Genomic DNA, 23,384 nt, shown 5'->3' on the forward strand with positions numbered 1-23,384 from the left:
ACTTTTGGTAATATTTCTTATCAAGTATTGGATTGTAAAGATAAATTACCAGGTATTCCGTATTCGGTTGAGGCTTCAAACATAATTTCAGAATACCTCCTTGGCTCTCTCTCTCTCTCTCTCTCTCTCTCTCTCTCTCTCTCTCTCTCTCTCTCTCTCTCTCTCTCTCTCTCTCTCTCTCTCTCTCGGCTCAAGAGGACAGCTTTCTTTGACAAAAAATCCAGAATCAAGTGGATGGAACAGATTCTAATTCGGCTTATTTCCATCAGTCAAGTCGAGAACCAATGTCAACTCTATCCCTATGTTGCTGGCTCCCAATGGCTCCTCCTTCATAGTGTTGCAGATATCAAATCAGAGGTTGTTAACTATTTCAGGAATTTATTCTCAGCTTCTTCTGGTTCTAATGAGCCCCTTCGGAGGGATATATTAAGAAAGTTCATCCATTATCATCTCGTCAATGGCCTCTATGTTATTCCTTCTGAGGAAGAGATTATTGTTGCAGTTCACTCACTCAACACTCAAGGCTAACAAAGCCCCGGGAACAGATGGTTTCAGTTTAGGTTTTTTCTTGGTATCATGGGATATTATTAAAGATCTTCTCATAGCTATTCAGAGATTCTTCTTCAACCCTAGCCAGATCAAGGGGGTCAATCACACTTTTTTGAGCCCTATCCATAAAAAAAAAGGGAGCTTCTTCCATGTCGTTTTCCAGGCCCATTGCTCTTTGCAATATGCTTTACAAGTTTATTATCAAGATTCTTGCGATTAGACTCAAGAGAGTAATGGCTTTCTTGTTAGGGATAATCAATCTGCTTTAATCCCTGATAGGAGGATTTCAGACAAATTCTTCTTTACAATGAGATTGTCATAGGATTTGACAGAAAATCTCATCCTCTAGTTGCTCTTATGAAGATCAATATCCATAAATCCTTTGACTCCGTGAGATGGGATTTTATCTCCAAGGTCATGCTTCAGATAGGGTTCCCCCTAGTGTTTGTAAATTGGGTCCTTTGTGGCCTCTCTACTCCAAACTTATCAATTCTGGTTAATGGTAGTCCTGTTGGCTATTTTGCTTCATCAGTAGGGATTAGACAGGGATGTCCCTTATTCCCTTATATCTTCTCTTGGCGCTTCAAGTCCTCTCTAGAAGTATCCAAATATCTACTTGGCCCCCATCCACAAATGCAAGGGTATGAAGCTTCACCCAATTGGCCTTCGCAGATGACCTCGTGATTTTCGCCATAGGCCAATATTGCCTCTTTACAAGCCATTATGTCTTGCCTTAAGTTCTTTGGAGATTTCTTGGGTCTTCGCATCAACTAGAAAAGATCTCTCATTTTCTTGGTTGGGATATCGAATTCTGAGAGAGCTACTTTGATTGATAAGACTAGGTTCTTAGTTGGCTATATCACCCTGTCAAGTATATGGGTTTGCCTCTGATTCCGGCTAGATTGACTGCTCATCATTGTACTCCTATGTTGGATCTCATTCGGAAAAGGCTGCAATTATGAAAAGGCAAGCTCCTCTCGTTTTCAGGACAATTGGTTCTCATCAAAGCAGTTTTTCAGTCTCCTTATATCTACTAATTTGGTATCTTTGGTCTTCCCCAATCTAACATTAAGGTGATGGAATCTCTTATGTCTTCTTTCCTATGGAAAGGTAATGACTCCTCCAGATTCCTTCGTCCCATCCACTGGGAAACTATTTGCCTTCCGAAGGAGGAGGAAGGCTTGGGCTTGCGGCGTATCAAAGATGTCAACCCAACTGGTATCATCAAATTGATTTGGAAGATTGTGACCAAGAAAAAAAGAACATTTGGTCGACTAGGCTACCATAAGCTTCTTGTATCTGACTCCTTTGGATTGTTTGTATTCCATCAGATGCATCTTGGGTATGGCGCAAAATTCTTTCCCTTCAGTCTATTGTTCTTGGGGCTATCTATTACCAAATTGATAATGGTTTGTCCACTTCTCTTTGGCTTGATCATTAGCACATTATGGGAGTCCTATATCATCTGATCAGTGCGGGAACTATCTATAGATTGGGCCTTCCCAAGAAGTCGAAGGTTTCTGCTATTATTCGCCTTGAGGCCTGGGCTCCTCCGATGTCATCCTCCCCTTTGGTCACTAGTGTGTGCAATGCTTTGCCATCTATTGTAAGAAGATCCCAGGGATCGGGTGATAGGATTATTTGGTCTCCATCCTCCTCTGGAACCTTCAGTTCTAAAGCGGCTTGGGAGTTCATTACACCTCATGGCCCCTTTTCTCTATGGCGTAAGCTTGTATGCTTTAAACACCACATTCCTCGCCACTATTTCAAGGTTTGGAGAGCTCTTTCCAACTACCTGCCAACTCAGTCTTTTCTTATTCAAAGTCAAATTGTTGTTTCTCCTTTATGTTGCCTCTACTAGAATGAGACCAAAGAGGTTGACCATTTAGTTTTTGATTGTCCTCTCCCCTCCTCGATTTGGATAGGGGTTCTTGCGAAATGTTGGCCGAGAAGAAGAAGGATCCTCCCTCTCAATCGGGAATGGCTCATGGTGGATATGACTTATTAAGCTCTTCTATTTGTGATATTGTAGGAAAGCTTGCCTGTAGTGCCTCTATCAACCATATTTGGATGGAGAGAAATCTAAGGAAATGGACTACCAACTCTCGATCTCTTCGTCAGATTTGAGATTCCATCTCCTTCGACATTAAACCCAAGCTTTCGGTTATAACCTCTACTTGTATTGACTCCCCAAGGAACAGGCATATTATTGTCTCTTGGTACCTTACCCTCTCTCTGATTCGAGCTTCATCCTCTTAGGATGGGTCTTATATTTTTTATTGCTCTCTCTCCTTTTGGGCTGTATTTGTGCTTTCTTCTTGGTAATGAATTTTTTATTCACCCAAAACAAAAATTTGGATCATCATGTTGGCCAACTAGAAAATGAACTTCTTGATAACCCAATGTAGTTGGTTGTATTCATATTAGATCAAAATTGTATTGCCAGCATATTAGAAATAGGAAAAATAAGGTTTATAAAAAGATATTCAAAATATTCTGATACATACAACAAATTTAACTAAAAAAAAAAGTTGTAATATGAATTCCACTACCTACCTCTTTTGTCCTTCCAGAAACGAGTTGGTAAATAGAAAGAAGGTTGTTGCATTCAGGTCTGTCAGGATTGCCAAATTCCAAGCTAGAAGACAGATGCAAAAATAACAACTCAAGGAACATAAGCATGTCATGAACTGAAACAGAAGAATGATACAAAAAACACCACCTTTACAGAGTAACTACTAACCCAGGAAATGAATCAGTTTTGCACCGTTTAATCTTGTTTGCTATCACCTACAAAACAGACATGCAGGAACAAACCCAGTTGTAGAAGTAGAACAAAACAGAGTAAGATGTAGAGACTAACAATGTCTATAAAATTGAAATGTTACACTAGAAAAACAAGGATACATTCACACACACACACACACACATAGATATAGCATATTTAAATGCTAAATTGAATATCTATTCCAAAAACCTGAGAGAAATAGTGTAATTAAAAAATAAATAAAGGTGGTAGTGAATAAATGATGCTTAGAGACCCATATGAAATTAGAAAAAAACCATTTGAATGACATGGCAACCAAGTTTTGGATGTTGTGTACTGAAATGAATCTTTGATGTCTTGCATAGAAGAACTGGAAATAAATACATGGTGTCCGGACAGGAACCTCTAAATAGAACTACTCCCCTTTTGCATGCATAATTCTCTTTAATAATTCTCTCAAGAAGCGTAAAAGTGCAAGAAATAAATGAACAAGAAGAAGCAATTCCTTAAGTTTCTCCATTCATTTCCGTGTTATTTTTCTTGTTTTCTGTAATCAACATTTTGAGCATTCTTTTCAACCGATGTGTCTTGAAGAGGCAATACAATTCATCCTACAAGGGAAGCCAGTGAAGACCACAAGATTGATATCTAAACCATCATGAAATTGCGAGTCCAAGATAGGCAATTGATCAATTATAACCAGACGTCCTTCGTTGTTTTGGTCACCAACCCTAGAAGAACGTACAGGGATATTTATAGTAGTTTTAGCAATTAACCCCAAGGCATCAAGAGAAATTCTGACTCTTTTATTGCATACCTGTGTATAACCCAACATACTTCAATGGATGTGAGGCTAGAACTCTCCTTTAAAAGGAAACCGATATCAGTTTCCAGACAGGTGATATGAATAGCAATAAGTGAAATTGAAAGAGGAAAATAGTTTCAGCCTTTCCACTAAGATATCAAAAAGACTAATGTCAATTTTTACCAAATAAACATAGATCAACAGCATGGTTGCTTTCCCAAAATCCCTGACTGTACCTTACATGCCTCTATTCCCCTTTAGGTTTATTTTACTTGAACAGGTAAGCATAGTTATTAAGGCGGTGAAGCGACTGAAGCGTTCGAGGGTCTTTTGGAGTGCTTTAGCAATAGGGCGGGCATAAGGCGTCGCCTTATCGAATAAAACGTTCTAGTGTTGTTTTTTAGTGTAACCATTTTATTTGGCACAAATAGCATATTGAAAATTATACAATTTTACTTATAAGCTAAATAAGATTAAAGATTCATACCATTACCACAATAGCAATCTCAATCAATATACACTAACAGATTATTATAGTAATAACAATCTCAATCAATATGTAGAAGAATTCAAACATTTTCACATATCATGCAATAGGAAGAAAAAACAAAGAATATAGAAGAATCGACGTGGAAGCAAAAGTAGCAGAGTGGATATTAGTTCCTAATCAACTAGTGCTTGCTTTTGATAGGAGAGCTACATCGTCATGTAATCACAAAATTGCAACTTATAACAACAGATGCACAATTTACTTTGAATCATAGACTTGCAACAGCAACGGCAACAACAACAGCAGCAGCGGCGGCAGTAGCAGCCAAAGCCACTAGCCAACACTAGTAGAAGCCAACCTAGACACCATTACCACCACCGGCATAGAAGAAGGCAAAGGAAGAGACAAAAAATGGAAAGGAAAAAAAAAAGATAGACACAGAACAGAGAAGGGAAGAAGAATGAGAAGAATTAAAAAAATAAATAAATTGCAAGCAAAAGGAGGTCTTCAGGTAGGAGATGGGAGAGAGAGAGGGCTACAGGGAGGAGTTCCAAGTTGCCGTCAAATGGAGCCAGTGAGCCACCCAAGCATTGGAAGAAGTATTAGAAGGGAGGAAAAAAACAGAAGAGCAAGAAGAAGAGGAGGGGGCTGGAATAATAAGAAAAAATAAATAGAGAAGAGACCAAAAGAAAAAGAAAAATAGAAGCCAGAAACAGAAGAGAAGAAGAAAAGAATATAAGGAAGAAACATACCTAAAGAACCTATCTAATAATGGCAGCAGCATCTGAATCGGTGTCGGCATCAAGCTCCATCGTGCTCTTCTTCAAGTTCTTCTTCAAACAGAGAAGGAAGAAGAAGAAGATGATGAGCAGCTGAAAAAAAAAACTGGAAAAACAGAGAAGGGAAGAGAGAAGAAGAAGAAATCTTTTACACTATTTTACTTACCTTGCCCGAGCCGGAGTAGCCGGAGGAGGAATTGATGGAGCCATGGAAGCCGGAAAAATGTTGTCGGAGCCAGAATCGGTGGAGATGGTCACCGCTGCCAAGTGTTTCATTTTCAATCCTAAGCCAAGGCGTGTGAGACCAAGGGTTCCTTTCGATTATATTTCCTTTTATGTGATTCGGTGTGACGCAATGTACAAGAATTTTGTACACAAGCCACTAAAAAACATAGAAAAGGAATATAAAAAAATAAAATAAATAAAATAATGCATTACCTATAAGGCGGCTCACGCCTTAACCCAAATAAAATGCATTAGTGTGCCTTAATAACTATGCAGGTAAGTGCAAGTTATAGAGGGTGGGCCTTGGTGCAACGGTAAGGTTGCTCCATTGTGATCACGGGTTTGAGTCAGGAAACAGCCTCTCCGTGAAGCGGGGGTAAGGGTGCGTACATTATCACCCTCCCCAGACCCCACAGTGGTAGGAGCCTCGTGCACTGGATATGCCCCCCCCCCCCACCAAATGACAAGGTATAATGCAAGAGTAGATTACAAGTAAACTACCCTAGCAGTTTATAACCCAAACACTAGTTTAACACCTAATAGCTAACTTGATAATAACCAGAAATAGAACTAGGAAACAAGGGAATAAGACTAGCAAATAAACCCCCAAGGGTACAATAGCAATGCAGCAGCAAAACCAGCCCAAAAACCAACCCAATAGGAGAGAGAATGACCTGCGATAGGGTTGGAGCGGGTCTGTGGGGCTCTAATTGAGCTGCAAACTTAGTCGATTGTAGGGCCTAGGGAGGGTACAAAACCCCCCAAATATGAAGAGCTTCTGACAACTGGTTTGAGAGTTATGCTCTTTCTTGATTTTTAGACCTATGAGAGAATTTTTCAAGAACTGCAGTAAAGCTGCTTGGGCAGCAACAAAAAGAAGATCAAGTGATCATTGGGTGGTTGTGAACACCCTTTGAAAAGGCCAGGCAGATCAGAGATCAATTGGGGAAGGAAGAGGAGATCGATCTCTCTCCTAATTCCTCCATGGGTGCTGGTCGGTTTTAACTTGTGAGGATGTGAACAGGTCTGATTTTGACAATAGCAGTAAATAGTAACAGCAGATAATAACAGAAGCTGTAAACAAAGAAAAGGAAAACAAGACAAGTGTGGGTGAGATTGGCTATCTCGGCCAGGGCATCTCACCCACAGCTATCCCGGCTGTTTAAGTAATTGACTGCAGTCATTCATTATTCAAATCTGAAAATTGAGACTACATAAGCTCCTCTATATATAGAGGAAAGATTAGCAGTCATACCATAACTAGGAGTTAGACTCCAAGTAGGATTAGACCTTACATAATAGCAATTGGACTCCAAATAGAACTAGACTAGAACTCCAACATGGAGTAGGTAACTAACTAGTCATTCACTAATAGGGAAACCTAAACTGACTAAAACTGAAATAACAAAGGAAATAGACTCAAAACAAGACTAACTAAACTAATGAATTAAATCTCATTTTCCTACTTTCTACCCATATTTTATGCCCATTAAAGTGGATCATTAGAAAGAAAACCCATAGGATTAAAGGTCCAACACATACATAACCCTGCCCAAGGCTTATTTGCAATAAAATAAGCCCATTAAGTGACTTATCTACATCAAGGTAAGTATAAATTATGCTCAGGCCAACATTCACTTAAACAGATATATTATGTTAACATGTACATTATTCAAAACGAAAGACACTTCATGCTCCAAATTATGCTGAAGTTTCCCATACATGTTACTTCCACAAATGTAACAAACTATCAGTTGGGAAGCATCTGTCACCTGGCTTAAGCCAACATGCGGACAAACCTGGTGCCACAATAACTGGAATCAACAAGAACTATATCCAACTTTGAGTAGCATCTGTAGTTAACCATGCAGAAGAACTCCAACTATCTTATAAGCAAATCCAGAAAAATAAGCTAGAAAAAAGATCCAGCCACCAAAACAGAAAGGCCTATATAATTCTTCTCACCCTTCTCTCAAACTGACACGAACCATTCCCTCTACTTTCAGGCAGGGAAGGAGGGAATGGGTGACATGGCGGTCTTCCAGCTCTTCGATTTCTTACTGTACCGGATGGGTTTTCGCTCTCTTGGCAACACTATTATGAGATGTCACATTGGGAACTGATGGTATGTCTACAGTAACCTTGAAAAGCCAAAGCCCATGGAGGACACACTTTGGCCCAACAGCATCAGAAAATTATCATTGAGCTCATTTCCCTAAATGTTCAGACCTGCTGAACTTGTTTCCTGCCTCATGCTTCTGATTTCTTTTACACCATCTGTTACTTCATGATGTATTTTATTCTTATTACCAGCAATTAACCAATGTATGGTTTATTCATAAAATAAAAAAATAAAAAAAAATAAAAAAAAAAATAAAAAACGGTGTATTCATATTCTATATACAAAAGCCAACATAGTTGAGAGAGAGAGACTGAGTTTTCTAGCATGTTCAACTACCAGAGCCAATGCTAGGTACTCAGGAATTTTCCTGCATCTCCTGCATCTCTATTGATTTGCCACAATTCTGTCATGCAAACCCAAAGTAAACTAAACCTTATAGAGGCTGAGCTAACTGAAACCTGAAATCAGTGTCTGTTGATTTGGTATTAGCCAAGTAACAAACTGAAACTGAGTTTAATCTTTGAAAAGAGAAAGTTAGCTTTAATCCTCCAGAATGGCACACATGATGATGATAAACAAATATATGCAAACAAAGTTGCCTTACTTTAGTTCATATACAAAACAGCAAACAATTCCAACACATGCTGCTCAATGTTACAAATATTACTCAATTTGCATGCATGCTGAAGTAAGAAATTGAACCAACTCACATCTTTTGGGTCAAGAAGATTGATTCGGGACTGATCAGAAGGATCAGACTTGGACATCTGCAGACACACAGCAAAAGAAAACAGTAAGTGTTCAGAAACGGTTGAATGAAGATTCAAACATTCGACAATGAATTGCATTTGAGATGGATCATGGCAGCAGCCTCAACAACAGCTATTAAATAACTACATTATAGTATTTTGTTTCAGTAATGTCTAAATGATGCAGTAGCACTACCGTGGACTGGCACGAACCTTATTGGAAGCCCAGACCGAGAACCAGGTCTCAATCTGGTCTCTGTCCAGTAGGATATTTAGGGATTTATTTATTTATTTGGGGCTATCTTGTAATCATTATTTTGTTTTATATTACCTTGGAAAAATAAATTAAGTAGAAGATTGATTTCCTTGTTTCAGTGTTAGTTTCCTAGTTAAGTTCTATCTATGAATTAGAAAGTAGTTAGGAGTTTTATCTTTAAAAATATTTCAGAGAGGTGAATGAAATCAAGTTTGGTTTGAGTGAAACTGCGTGGCCTGATAGCAGCCGATTGGCTGTTGGTTATCTCTTCCCCCTTCTCTCCCAATTTCTTCTGATTTCTATACTGGTTCCGGCAATGAATCCTTCTTTTCTTTTTCTCTTTTTTTTTTTTTCATTTTTTTCTTTTTTTCCTCCTCGACTTCTTTCTTCTTTCTCCCTTACTGTTTCTTCTTGTTTACTTTTTAGCCATCGGTACTCTGTTTTAGGCAGCAACTGCAGCCCTCATAAACTGAGTCAAAACTCCTAGGAATCTGAACCTCTGAAATGAAATTTGGTGGGGTAGTCCTTATCCAGGAACCGATTTGAATTGTTCAGTTTGGGGGCCAACAGATCTCCTTATTGCGAGATCAAGTACAGAGTTCAGGTCTGGTTCGCTGGTTTCTGTCATGCCCAGTGGCAGAGAAAGAAAACTTATTTACATACCTGGATTTGGTCCCTACTGTTAACTCCGCAAGTGTTTTATGCTGCCGGTCCCAAGCCTGGATAAAGGAGGGTAGGTCTGTCAGGTTGGCAGCTGACATTTTAAAATATTAACCAAACCCTTTTGCATGGATCCTAGAACCTTATCTTTTCAACCTCATGCTAGGGTGTCCCCCAGAAGCAATGCACTGCACTATGACTTGGGTACAGCAAATAGTGAGCAACAGTTTGCTAGGGTCCCCTGTAAGTGACACAACACTTCAAGACCCGGTCGAAGTGACAAGTGGGCAAGGGTTCTTGCAGCATGGACAAGCGTGGGTAAAGAAGCTAGTCCAAAGGCATAGGATCAGATTAGCATCTTGCAACATAGAAACTTAAACGGGAAAGAGTTTAGAATTGATAGATATGATGAGAAGAAGAAAAAGAATTAACATAGCTTGTATACAAGAGGCTAAATGGAAGGGTAAAAATTCTAAGGAATTAGACAACTATAAACCTCGATATATTGGGGATAAAACTAATAGAGGTGGGTTGGGAATAGTAGTAGATAGAGATTCAAAAATTATGTTGTGGAATGTGGATGTTAAAAAGAATTGGTGATTGGATAATATAATCGAACTTGTGCTAGGAAAAGAGCTAATCAATATAATACTGCTTATGCACCCCAAACATGATTGGATGAAAATATTAAGAAATAATTTTGGGAACACATGGATAGATTAGTTCAAGAATATAGTCAAGGAGAAAATATTATTATAGAGAAAAATCTAAATGGAAATGTTGGAAGAGATAGCAAAGGTTATGAATGAGTTCATGGACGATATGTTTTTGGAGAGAGGAATGAGGGGACTTCAGTTTTAGAACTTGGTGTGGCTTATGATTTATCAATAGCAAGTATTAAAGTATCGGTATCGACCACCGTATCGGTCGGCTAAATTTAAGATACGTATCGGAGGGTATACTATCTGTTGAATAATAAGTTATTTCCTACTTAGACTACTGTAAGGATTAGGACTACTAAGGATTAGGACTTAGACTACTGATTAGGACTTAGACTACTGTAAAGATTCGGACTACTATTTTTGCTATAAATAAAGGAGGACTGTGCCCATCAAGGCACAAGTCAGAATTTCCCAATTCTTCACGGTATCAGAGCAGGTCTGATAACCAACACCCAAATCCCAAAACCCCAGTCCATTACCTTCTTCCACGTTTTAGCCTCACCATCACTGCCAAGCCCTACCCCTATGACCATCATCCTGGCAAATCTCACCGTCAAGGACCTCTGCAACCTTCTCCTGAACCCACATAACCAACCTTCACCACCAAGGATCTCTACAACCTTCACCTGAACCCACGTAACCATCACCGACCCACGAAGCTGCCTGAACCCACAAACCCTTCGCCTACACCTCTTCACTGATGAAGTAGCCTTAAGGAAGAGGGGGAAATCAGAATAGCATGGGAGAAAGGGGAAACGCACAAGTTCCAAACACAAATCAAAGTAACTTTTATTCAAATAAATTCACCTTATCTCAACAATGAGTGTATGCAAGTATATAAAGGAAAAATAATAAGACTACTCCTACTTAAACTCTAACACCGAAATAGACTCCTACTCCTCTATCTCCTAAGTATCCTACCCAAGAAGAAACTTGAGAAAATAAAAGACTTAATATTAAACTAAACTACCAGCCCTTGTTGGACCAAAAACATGGGTTGTGTTGGATTTAGTGTTATTCCCAAACAGGGAATAGCACTAATCAGCGCCTACGACAGGGACAAAAATGTCCTTGTCTTGTTTGTATGGGTATTTTTGGGTTTGTTCTTCATGTAAGTGGGGGCTCTTTTGTCTTTCTTCTTGACCTAATGTTATATACACAATAAGAGAACTTGGGTTTACATACACATTGAATTAATCGAGACTTCCTCTGGTTACTTCATCTTCTTCCTCTTTTTCTTCTTGTTTCTGGTTTTCTGGTTTAGCTACAGTCTCTAGAATTGTAACATGGTATCAGAGCTGCTGTAGTTAAATTGATTGGGTTCTGAAGACAAGAAATCTGTTGGTGACGATCTAGAAGCTTTCCTTCTTGGTGCGCAGCCACTCACTGCTGCAACTGGTATTATCTAATTCCTAATGGAGTGATTTTTGGTTTGTGAAGATCGATCTTACTATTACTGTTGAAGTGTGTGGCTCGTTGCTTAAAGATTTAAAGCCGCCGCCTCTCTTACTTCTATTTTTCCTATCTATATGATGGCAGTCAGGTTTAAGGCTGCTATTCTTAACTTTTGATCTAGTTTACCCTATCTATATGAGTTGATTGATGCCTATATGTGCTTGCTGCCGATATAGTTTTTTTTATGCCTAGAAGTGCTTGCTGCTCTATCCAAATATATGTTCAGATTTGATTTGTGGTATGGGATTGTTGGATTGAATGCTAAGTTTCAGATCTGAATCGTATTACTACCTATCTAGATAGGTTCATACTCTTGCGTGCTAGTCATTTTACTTGATTGTCATGGCTGGGACTGTACTTTCTACTACTACTATTGTTTCTTCTACTATTGCTTCTTCTGCATCGGATAATATCAATGTCCAGATCACCTCTATCAAGCTCAAAGGGAACTCGAACAATCTTCTTTGGATTCAGTCAGTTAAGGTGTATTTGTTGGCCAAAGGCAAACTGAGCTATACCACCTCTGAGGCTCCTTTGCCTTCTGATGATAAGTATGACAACTGGATGAAGGAGAATGCCTTGATTCTGATCTAGTTGTGGAACAGTATGGGACCAGATGTAGCTGCCAATGTTATGTTCCATTCTATAGCTAAGGGATGTGGGATGATCTGAAGGAAACATACTCCCAAGAGAAGAACATGACACGGATTTATGACATATATGAGAAACTCTTCCAGTTTCGTCAATCTGACAAATCCCTCTTTGAGTATTACAGCGCCTTTAAGGGAATGGTGGAGGAGCTTAATGTCTTTCAGCCTCTGACTACTGATATTGAGAAGCTGAAGGCTCAGTGAAACGAGTTCTTTGTTTCCAAATTTTTGGCCGGTCTAAACAATGATCTGAAGGCAGTGAAGGGCCATCTACTTGCTGGTGATATGGTCCCTACTCTGAATGATGCCTTTCACGATTATAGCGTATCACCTCCTCATCCAAATCTGATCAGCCCTCCAGAGATACTTCTGCATTCTTTGCTAACCGTGGCTGTGGGCGCGGTCGCGGAGGAGGACGTGGTCCTATGGGTCGAGGTTCTAGTGGACAGTCCTCGGATCACACAGGTCGCCAATGTCCTTACTGTGGGAAACCTAACCATACTATAGAGACGTGTTGGGTCAAGCATGGCAAGCCAAAGTGGGCAACTTAGTTAGCCAATCATGCAGTGTCCGATGATGATAATGACACTGTCTCTCCAACGACTACTACACCTATACCTTCTTCAAAAGATTCTTCTACCAGTATGTGCAATGACATCAACCAGTTACTCCGGCGCTTGCACTCTCTTAAGGCCTCTTCCAGTACATCCCATGGTGCCTCCACATCCATTGCTACCCTTGCTCATGCAGGTACATCAGGCCTTCTTTCCACTACATCTACCCCCTGGATCATTGATTCAAGTGCTTCCGCTCATATGACTGGTAAGTCATCACTTTTTCAAACCTTCTCATCTAGTACTAGTTCTACATCTATCATTCTTGCTAATGGTACATCCACCCCTATTCTTGAACATGGTACTATTTCTCTTACTTATTCATTGCATTTGTCGTCTGTATTACATGTATCTCAATTTCCGTTAAGTCTTCTTTCTGTGAGTCAATTGACTAGATCTCTCAATTGCTCAGTAACCTTCTTTTCCTCTCATTGTATTTTTCAGGATCTTCACTCGAGGAAGACGATTGGTGGAGGGTGTGAAAATGATGGATTGTATTACCTCAACAGTGGTTGTCCTACTTCTGCTTCCGCTACTGCTGTTGGGAATGTCTCTCCATTCCAATGGCACTGTCGTCTAGGACACTTGGCCTTACGTAGATTACAGCTTTTATTTCCCAATTTTAATTATGTCTCTAGATTAGAGTGTGAGGCCTATGAGTTGGGTAAACATCATCGGGTGTCTTTTCCATCTTGATCAGTGTCTCGTAGTCCGTCGTTTTCATTAGTTAATTCTGATGTATGGGGTCCTTGCAGAGTTAGTAATAGGTTTGGGTTTCGCTATTTTGTTACATTTGTAGATGATCACTCTCGCCTCACATGGCTTTACATGTTAAAGGACAAATCTGATTTTCTATCTATGTTTCAAAAATTCTATAATGAAATAAAAACTCAGTTTGGCATTTCCATTAAGATTTTTCGTTCTGATAATGTTTTAGAATATGCTCAAAATGATATTTCTGACTTTTGTGATACCCATGGCATGATTCATCAGACTAGTTGTGCATATACCCCACAGCAAAATAGGGTTGCTGAGCACAAGAATGGCACCTCCTTGAAGTAGCTCGAGCTATTATGATACATATGCATATTCCTAAGCATTTTTGGAATGATGGGGTTTTAACTGCATGTCATTTGATTAATCGCATGCCTTCTTTTGTTCTGTCAAATAGGTCTCCCTTCTCTATCTTATTTCTTACTCTACCTAGTTTTCCTCTTCCTCCCCGGGTTTTGGGTGTGTGTGCTTTGTTCAAAATCTTCACATGCACGTGGATAAGTTGTCTCCACGGACTACTCTCGTATCTAAAAAGGATACAAGTGCTATGATCCTGTTATTCACAGAAACTTTGTTAGTGCCGATGTGACATTTTTTGAAGGCACATCATTCTTTTCTCCACAGGTGTCTCAGTCTACTGAGGAGTGGTCCTCTCCCTCTCCTCCCATTCCATCCCTTATACCGATTCCTGATACCCCTAGTACCAGTGCACCTGTTCCTTCTCTATAGGTTTATCGGTGCAGGACGAGGGTTGGACAGTCCAGTGGCGAGGTTATTGATCCAGCTGCTACACATACTCCATCGCTACCTTCCTCTAGTGAAGTTCCTCTTTCTGTTCCATCTGATGACTTACCAATTGCTCGTAAAAAAGGTATATGTTTTTTACTCAAAAATCCTTGGTTGTTTACCCTATTGATAAGTTTGTCTATCTCTCACCTTCCACCTTTATATTCATAGCCTTGCTCTATCTCTCTCTACTAACCTTGTTCCCCGTACTCATACTGAGGCTCTCCATATCCCTGGATGGAAGGGTGCCATGGATGTAGAAATGGATGCTTTCTTGAGTCGTGGTACCTAGAGTCTGGTAGATTTATCTCCTGATAAGGACCTGGTGAAATGTCGTTGGGTCTACACTGTTAAGTAACACTCTGATGGCTCTGTTGAGCGGTTGAAGGCTCGTCTGGTTGCCAAGGGGTATACTTAGACTTATGGTGTTGATTACTTTGAGACCTTCTCCCCGGTTGCTCGACTAAATTCTGTTCGTGTTCTTAATTCCTTTGCTATCAACTTTGATTGGCCCTTATTTCAATTGGACATCAAGAATGCCTTCTTATATGGTGATCTACAAGAAGAAGTTTATATGGAGCAACCTCCCAGGTATGTTGCTCAGGGGGAGAACAAAGGTCGAGTGTGTCGCTTACACAAAGCGATCTATGGTCTCAAACAATCTCCTCGGGCATAGTTTGATAAGTTTAGTGCTACTATAGTCACTTGTGGGTTTTCTCAGTGTTACTCTGATCACTCTATGTTTGTTCACCGCAGGGGTGACAAGTTGGTTGTGTTGATAGTGTATGTTGATGATATCATCCTGACTGGTCATGATGAGGCAGGAATTTCTGAAGTGAAAAGTCATCTCTAGCATCATTTTCAGACAAAGGATCTAGGCCAATTTCATTATTTCCTTGGGATTGAGGTAATCTGGAGCAAAGAAGGGATCATTCTATCCCAAAGGAAGTATGTAGTGGACCTCTTATCTGATATTGGGATGCTCGCATCCAAACCTGTTGATATCCCTATGGATCCTCACCAAAAGTTTGGTGTTGATGATGGTGAACCTCTTTAAGATATACATCAGTACAAAAGTCTAATTGGCAAGCTAATTTACCTTACTGTGACTCGCCCTGATATCTCCTATGTTGTTGGAGTCCTCAATCAGTTCATGCAGTCTCCTCAGAAGGCTCATTGGGAAGCTGTTGTTCGTGTTCTTCGCTACCTAAAGAGGGCCCCTGGAAAAGGGCTAGTTTATCGTCCTAATCGACACATGGATCTAATTGGCTACTCTGATGTTGATTGGGCTGGCTTGGCTAGTGATCGGAGATCTACCACTAGATATTATACCTTTGTTGGAGGTAATTTGGTCACGTGGCGTAGCAAGAAACAGACCACTATTACCCGGTCTAGTGCAAAAGCAGAATACAGAGCTATAGCTCATACTACTACTGAGCTGATGTGGTTGCGTTCGTTACTCTTGGAGTTGGGATTTCCAGTAACCAAGCCTATGCAGATGCATTGTGACAACCAAGTTGCTGTGTATATTGCTAGCAATCCGGTCTTCCATGAGAGGACCAAACATATAGAGGTGGACTGTCACTTTGTTCGTGATGTTGTTCTAAAGAAGTTGATTGAGACTCCGTTTGTTTCATCAAAGAATCAGTTGGCTGATATGTTAACTAAGTCCTTATTTGCTCCTAGCCTTCGTAGTGGTTGTAACAAGCTAAGCATGGGAGATTTATATGCTCCAGCTTGAGGGTGAGTGTATAGCGCTAATCAGCACCTACAACAAGGACAGAAATGTCCTTGGGTATTTTTGGGTTTGTCCTTCATGTAAGTGGGGGCCCTTTTGTCTTTCTTATTGACCTAATGTTATATATACAATAAGAGAACCTGAGATTACATACACATTGAATTAATCTCAGGTTGCTCTCCATTCTTAAGACTTCCTCTGGTTACTTCATCTTCTTCCTCTTCTCTTCTCTTTTCTTCCTCTTTTTCTTCCTGTTTCTGGTTTAGATACAATCTCTGGAATTGTAACAGGTTGGACCGGTTCTTTTTGGCCGTTGGTGTTAGGGATATGCCCACTCCTATAATTGATTTTGATGATAACAAACATATGAAAGATTTCACAATTTTCCTTCAAGTATTGTTTTGTAGAGACTTCATATCAAAGGTCGAATTTGATGAATGAAAGGAAGAAATGAAGATTGAAGTCATCAAATGAAGAGTATCAACAAGCTGGTATCAATACTTGAAGAAGCTCAATGAAGATCTTCTAGGGTATCAAGCTTCAAGAAATCAAGACATGAAGCTCATCTCTTAAGACAAGGACTTACAAATGAATTGATTGAAGAAGAAGTGCCAAGAAGTGGAAGATCTAAGTGAAGAAGCTCAATGAAGATCTTCTAGGATTGAATAGTCTTTTATATGTAATATGTAACCTTCCAAAATACATACGTGCACGGACCTCATGCATTTGCATTGCACCATACTAGAATGACCTTAGGACATACTTTGACCAAGTATGAAAGTCCCTAAGTGGTATGGAACATATTAAGAAAAATATGTTCTAGTGAAATTTAGTGAAAACCATATTGACCTAACTCAAGGGCATTTTGGGTAACCTTAGAGTTGGTATCAGGAGATGGACCCTTCATGAAAATTGTAGGAAATCGAGTCACAATTCCAACACAACTGGTTTCGGGTCAATCCAAGGTCAGACCAAAAAGTTATGGTCAAAACACTAACGACTGGTCAGTATGACAGCATTCTGTCAAAAGTTTGTCACGTTGGCGGTCAACCGACTGGAAGCCCCTGTCGACCGGCACTGTCCTAGACCACAGCCGGTCGACCAGCAGAATCCTCCGGTCGACCAGTGACTGCCTGGAAGTGCCTCAACGGCTATATTTTGTCTCAACGGCTCTTGGTGGTCGACCGCTTGGCGGTCAACCGATGGACCCAGAATATGACCGTTTGAGTGAGATTTACTGCTTAAAATGACCACCTAAGATCACTTATAAATACCTCTAATGCTACTCATTAATTAACAATTAATCTCAACTTTGGAGGAGCATTATTTGAGCATTAGAAGTGAGAATTGGTCTACACCATCTCTTGAGTTCAAGTTCTTCATTTTCCATTCAAGAGGAACTCAAGCTTATCTACAAGTCTTCATTTACATCTTGGCATTTGCATTACAAGCATCAAGAAGACTTCAAAAGGTGCTTTCATTCTATCATCATTGCATATTTCATTTGCACCACACTGGAGGTAATCCTCTTTTATTCTACTTCTCAATTTTCTATTTTACATTAAGTCTAGACTGTACTTAAGCATCCTTAAGAGATTGCAAGGATCCTCTTATCCTTCAAAGAGTGTAAGGTGTCTCTCTACCTTAAAGGATAATGTAAGGTGCCTCTCTACGTTAAAGGGGATTGTAAAGGTGTCTCTCTACCTGTAAAGGAGATTTGTACGCATACTCTTATCCTTAAAAGATTGTAAAGGTTTTTCTTCCCTACCTACTGTACTGAAAGGGAGAACTAGTGGAATACCTTACAAGAGGACTCTTACAGGAAATGGACTAGCCTTAGGTTGAGTCGAACCACTATAATTCTTGGTGTTGTGTGATTGTGAGTACATTATTTCATTCCGCAATTTTTATTTACAATCCACACTTGGGATAATATTTTTTAAAGAATTGAATTTCCACTAGTATAACCTATTCATCCCCCCAAGGTTATTTTCACCTAGCTTCTATAGGCGGTCATACTGGTCCAACCAGGTAAGTGTAGTTGTATCTGCATCAACTCTCCTCCTCTGAAAAGAACTCGACTCCGTCGAGTTTGGATGAGGTCCAAGAATGCCATCAGAGTCGATGCGCTTGATCAGAAAAGTACCAACTGTCCTCTTAAGCTTGAGAGGGGGAAGATCCTTTGCTGGAAGGAACTTTATCTCAAGGCCATCATGCTGAAAAGAGTACATATTCTCATATGTTCTTGGCTTTCTTATCGAACAACCATGGGTGCCCCAGAAGAATGTGACAGACTTTCAGAGGGAGAACATCACACTGAACCTGATCAATCAGTCCACCAATAGAATACGTGAGCAAAACACCTTTCATGAATTTTCAGACTATTGTTGTTCACCCACCCAACCTTATAGGGGTTCGGATGAGGCTCAGTTTTCAGACCCAACTTGCGAACAGCATTTTCAGCAACATTGGTACAACTGTCGGGGTCAATCACCATATTACACAAGCTATCATTGCATCGCACCCTGGCCTGAAAGATACTGTTACGGCACCAATTGTCCTCCTCGGGAATCTTCTGTGTAGTCAAAAGAGGACGGATCACATAGAACAGTTGAGGCTCACCATCATTAATCTCATTAGGCTCACGATCGCATTCAACCTCCAGATTTACTGTTCCTATTTTCGGTTGCTCTTCTGGTGTATAGGGTATAAAATTATCCTTGTCGATGTATGCTAACAACCGGTTAGGACATTGATTAGCTCTATGCCCATAACTCTTACATTGGAAACATTGAATAGCCTCCTTTGAAAATATTGAGTTCATGTCATAACCACGCTGAGGTGAGGAGTATGGATGATTAGGCTATGAAGATGACATGTCTAGATCACGTCAAATTGTTATTGAGGCTATGCCAGTACCTAAGTAGAAACAAGCCATGTCAGAGGAAATGATGACTCTTGAGAAGAATTATACCTGGAACTTGTTGACCTTCTCAGGGGGAGAATCCCAGTTGGATGCAGATGGGTCTATACAATCAAGTACCGATCAGATGGTGCTCTTGAGAGGTACAAGGCATGATTGGGGGCCAAAAGGGTACAGTCAAGTGTATGGAATTGATTATCAGGAGACCTTTGCTCCTATGGCCAAACATAACTCTAAGAGTCATTTTATCTGTGGCAGCAAACAGAGATTGCCCTTATATCAGTTGGATGTGAAGAATGCCTTCCTCCATGGATATATAGAGGAGGAAGTGTCTATGCAGCCCCCTCCTGGCTTTAAGTTCCCAGCAGCCGATGGAAAGGTGTGCCTCCTGAAGAAGGCACTTTATGGTCTGAAGCAATCTCCAAAGGCTTGGTTTGAGAGGTCCAGACAAGCCATTCTGAAGAATGGATATTCCCAGAGTCAATCAGACCACCATTATTTACCCAACGAGGTAATGGCACTATCAGAGCATTGATAGTGTATGTTGATGATATTGTGGTGACTGGAGATGACAATGATGAAATAGCTAGGCTGAAAGCTTATTTGGCCAAACAGTTTGAGATCAAGGATCTAGGACACTTGAATTAATTATTGGGTATTGAAGTGTCAAGGTCTAAGAAGGGAATCAACGTATGCCAAAGAAAATTTAGGCTAGATCTGTTGAAAGAAGCAAGAATGTTGGGTTACAAACCGGCAAGTTCTCCTATTAAGCAGAATCATAAGCTAGAAGAAGATCGTGGCCCTTCCCTTGTTGATGCAGGGAAATACTAGAGGCTAGTGGGGAAGCTGATTTACCTGTCTCTGAATTGCCCTGATGTTTCTTATGCAATGGGAGTAATGAGCCAAGAAATATATAATTTCCGGTTAGTAGCAACCCTTCTACTTAAATTTTATTCCCTTCAAATCCTAACTTGATTTATAATACCAAAATTTACCCTCTTCCATTTAAGATCAATTCCTGATTTCATTCCAATTCTGTTATGTTACTCTTAAGGGCTTGACTTGTCTCAAGAAATATATAATTTTCGTTCCTTTTAAATTTTGAACTGTTGATCATCTGGGTGGGCCAATAGTAATCCCAAAGCAGGGTTTTGTGACCCAGGATTGCATCACTTAATTTATTGAGTAATATCTAATTGAATAAAAATGTCATTAACCACAGAACGAAAAACACACACACACACACACGCAAAAAAAAAAAAACAACAACAAAAAAACAAAACAAACAAAAAAAAAAAAAGAAAAAGGAAAAGAAGATGACGAGTTCCTCAAGTTGTAAAACACCAATCTATATCTTTTTAGTTACTGTAAGAATTAAAAAATAAAAAAAGAATATATCGAGAAAGGAAGAAGGGGATGAGAAAAAAAAAAGCGAAGGGAAAACCCCCAAAGGGGGAAAAAGGATGAAAAGAAAGAAAACAGAGATGGAAAAGCAAAAACACAGGAACTTCATAGGTAGATTTCTGGTGGGTAGGCTGGGTAAGAACAGAAGCTTAAGTCGACACAGATGTAATCAACAGATAAGATGAGACCACAGTGGGTGTCATGATAAGGTTTATCGGTGACTTGATCTGACTGCTGGAGAAAGGAGGCTGATCGTGCATTAATCAGTGGGGAAAGGGAAATGGCTTAACCCTGGACATTTCGATTGCAATAATGGCATTAATAGAAATCAGGGAGAAGGAAGAAAAAATGGGATGGGATTGCAGACTTTGTCACACCTAGTAAACCCATCAATCTTCAAAAGGAGGTTGATCATGTATTGAACAGAGGGGGCAGGATAATGTGGAAGCTTACCTGCTCTTGGACATTTGGAATGCTAAAATTGATTGTTGAGTAGAAAGTAGGAAGAATGAAGAAATGTGATGGGGTTATGGACTTTGTTACAGCTAGTAAGCCCATCAATCTTCAAGAAAAGTGAGTTCCTTTTTTATAGTCAGGCAATTTCTCTGCAAAAAGGAACTGGAATGAGTACAAAAGAAGGAGACTCCGAGAACCATGAAGATTTTTTTAAGCATTCTGTCCATCATTCTACATCAATTAGGAAAACCTCTAGTGGTATAGAAACTCATACATGAAAAATGCAAGTCCTAGTTACCTTAGAAAGACCATCAGTGAGTGACATCACCCGTGCACCTGCTGGTGGGATAAGAGATTCAGGAACCTATAACAGTAAATTGATAAGGTAAGAGTCCCTCTTTAACTTTCATTATATTTCAAAAGCTCAGGTGGGGAGTTATAAAGGGGCTTCAAGGAACAGAGTCAACCTTAAAAATTGCAGAACTTCGTCTGTCACAAAAACAATGTAGGCAATCAAATCATAATGTAGAGAAAGAGAAGCAATGATGATTGGAACTGCAGAAAGGTACCAAAGAAATCCAACTGCTGGGATAATTCAGTTCTTACCCTCCCATTTTCTTCCACTTCCTTCCATACATATAGTTAACTCGCTCAGCCAGCTCACGAGTTAGCTCCAGATGTTGTTTCTGATCCTCACCAACTGGAACCAAATCAGACTGCAGTTTCATGCCAAAAACATGTAAGAGTCAAGTATCTTTAAGAACATAATGAGCTTTTAATAGAGCTAAGGGAGAATAAATTTCAGATTCTTTAAGTTTCAGAAATAAAAGCATGTAAGTAATAACAAAGCCACATGGCCATAAGTAGAAGGTCCAAGGAAGAATCGATCACTTATTTTTCTTCTATTTTTATTTTTCCGCGAGAGCATGAAAAAAATGGAGGATCGAACAATCAGCTCAAACTATGGATTGTACGTGCATCACCTAAAATGTAAGTTGCACGAATGAAAGATCACCTGATATAAGAGAATATCAGAAGCCATTAAAACAGGATATGTCAGAAGTGCAACCCCAACTTGTTCGTCTCCCTACCAGAGAGAGAAAGAGAGAGTGAGAGAGAGGCCTAGTTATCAATATTTACTGATCAATGAAATCAAATATCATTAAGATACAAGAGAATTTGTACTATGTATTAAAAAAATGACCAGATAAACACATCCAGAAGCAGATATTGGAGAGAAGTAAAAATGCTAAAACCACACAGGTGAAAGTTACAACAGCAGAATAAAATTGTGTGACAAGTGTTAGTGTGTGTGTCGATTGGAGGTCTATGGCATAGACCTCCATACCGTGGGATGGTATGTAGTTTTCTATTGGGTTTAGGGTAGTTGTAAGCTAACTTAGAGTTAGCTTCCTTTTGGTAATGCTTCCTAGTTTCCTATTCACGTTAAGTTTGTAATAGCTAGTCTATATATTGAATGAAAGGAGCAGTCCCAACCACAAGGTTGTGACTCCCAAGTTACAGCCATCCAAGGTTTAAGATCTCGCTCTCGCCCCCCATTTCGCTGATCCAAAAAAGAGAGATCTGGCAAGATCTTGCCGAGATCATGTATTTTTTCCCGGTCGACACGGTGGTTGGTCTTGATGGTCATATAATCTTTGTAGCCTCTGAAACTTGGTATTTACCCTATTTTAGGCCTTCTAAACACAATGGAAACATCAATTTTTTTTAAAATCAAACATAAAATGGTACTTTGACTTCATACCCTATGTAAGTAGTCTCCGGCTCTTCAGACCCTATGCCAGTATGCTCTATTCCACAATCAACACAACACAACATAATCATAAGAATTTAAAATACATCATAGATAACTACTTAAGTGTTTAACAACTAAAATTGATGACTGATGAATCACATTCACATACATTGAAAATTAAAGTAACTCCAAATGTGGATGAGTAGGTAATATTCTCTACTCTTTAAGCTTCAATGAGTGTAGGAATGGAGATCCTCAAGCAAAAGCACCAAAATCCATGCTCCATAGTGTTTTTCTTCAAAAAATTAGAGAGAGAGAGAGAGAGAAGCGAGATTTGGCAAGATAGAGACGAGATCTCGAGATCTCAGTTGAGTTTTTGTACAATTATAACTCGCCATACATCTCGTCTCGCCTTTTTGAAAAAGAGAGATATTTGGATATCTTAAACCATGCAGTCATCTCACTTTCTCTGTCTCTTTCTCTCTCTTCCACTTTCTTCCTTATTGTTTACATGGTATCAGAGCTTGATCCTTAAAACTAATCAAGGCTTTGTTATCACTACATCAACTAGTAACAGTTCCTTTTTATTTTGGTTCATCGTTGGCTGTTACTAGTTGATCCTAGAGGCCACATCGATTTTCAAAGGGGGTGATATCATCCCTTTTACGAAGTTTTTGAATGGAAGCATGATTGATTAGGAACAA

The 23,384-nt window shown here is 39.6% G+C and overlaps 1 protein-coding gene across 5 annotated transcripts in view; it reads right to left on the reverse strand.

Moving 5' to 3' along the window:
• Positions 1 to 664: 664 nt before the first annotated feature.
• The window catches only part of LOC122091728 (tryptophan--tRNA ligase, chloroplastic/mitochondrial-like), a 63,808-nt gene continuing 41,088 nt past the window's right edge, over positions 665 to 23,384 (reverse strand). For 3 of the 5 annotated variants that reach the window (XM_042661836.1, XM_042661839.1, XM_042661837.1), the window contains 7 exons: positions 21,940 to 22,011; positions 21,531 to 21,640; positions 21,392 to 21,413; positions 21,223 to 21,288; positions 8,448 to 8,504; positions 3,293 to 3,339; positions 665 to 3,187 (listed from right to left, as the gene is read on the reverse strand). In XM_042661836.1, the coding sequence (XP_042517770.1) occupies positions 3,064 to 3,187; positions 3,293 to 3,339; positions 8,448 to 8,504; positions 21,223 to 21,288; positions 21,392 to 21,413; positions 21,531 to 21,640; positions 21,940 to 22,011 (498 nt within the window). In that variant the 3' untranslated portion in view covers positions 665 to 3,063. Of the gene's footprint in view, positions 3,188 to 3,292; positions 3,340 to 8,447; positions 8,505 to 20,921; positions 21,074 to 21,222; positions 21,289 to 21,391; positions 21,414 to 21,530; positions 21,641 to 21,939; positions 22,012 to 23,384 lie in introns of all 5 variants that reach the window. The other 2 variants (XR_006144011.1, XM_042661838.1) reach the window with 2 other exon arrangements.

The sequence above is a fragment of the Macadamia integrifolia genome, chromosome 10 (genome assembly GCF_013358625.1).
Source record: "Macadamia integrifolia cultivar HAES 741 chromosome 10, SCU_Mint_v3, whole genome shotgun sequence".
Classification (NCBI taxonomy): Eukaryota; Viridiplantae; Streptophyta; class Magnoliopsida; order Proteales; family Proteaceae; genus Macadamia; species Macadamia integrifolia.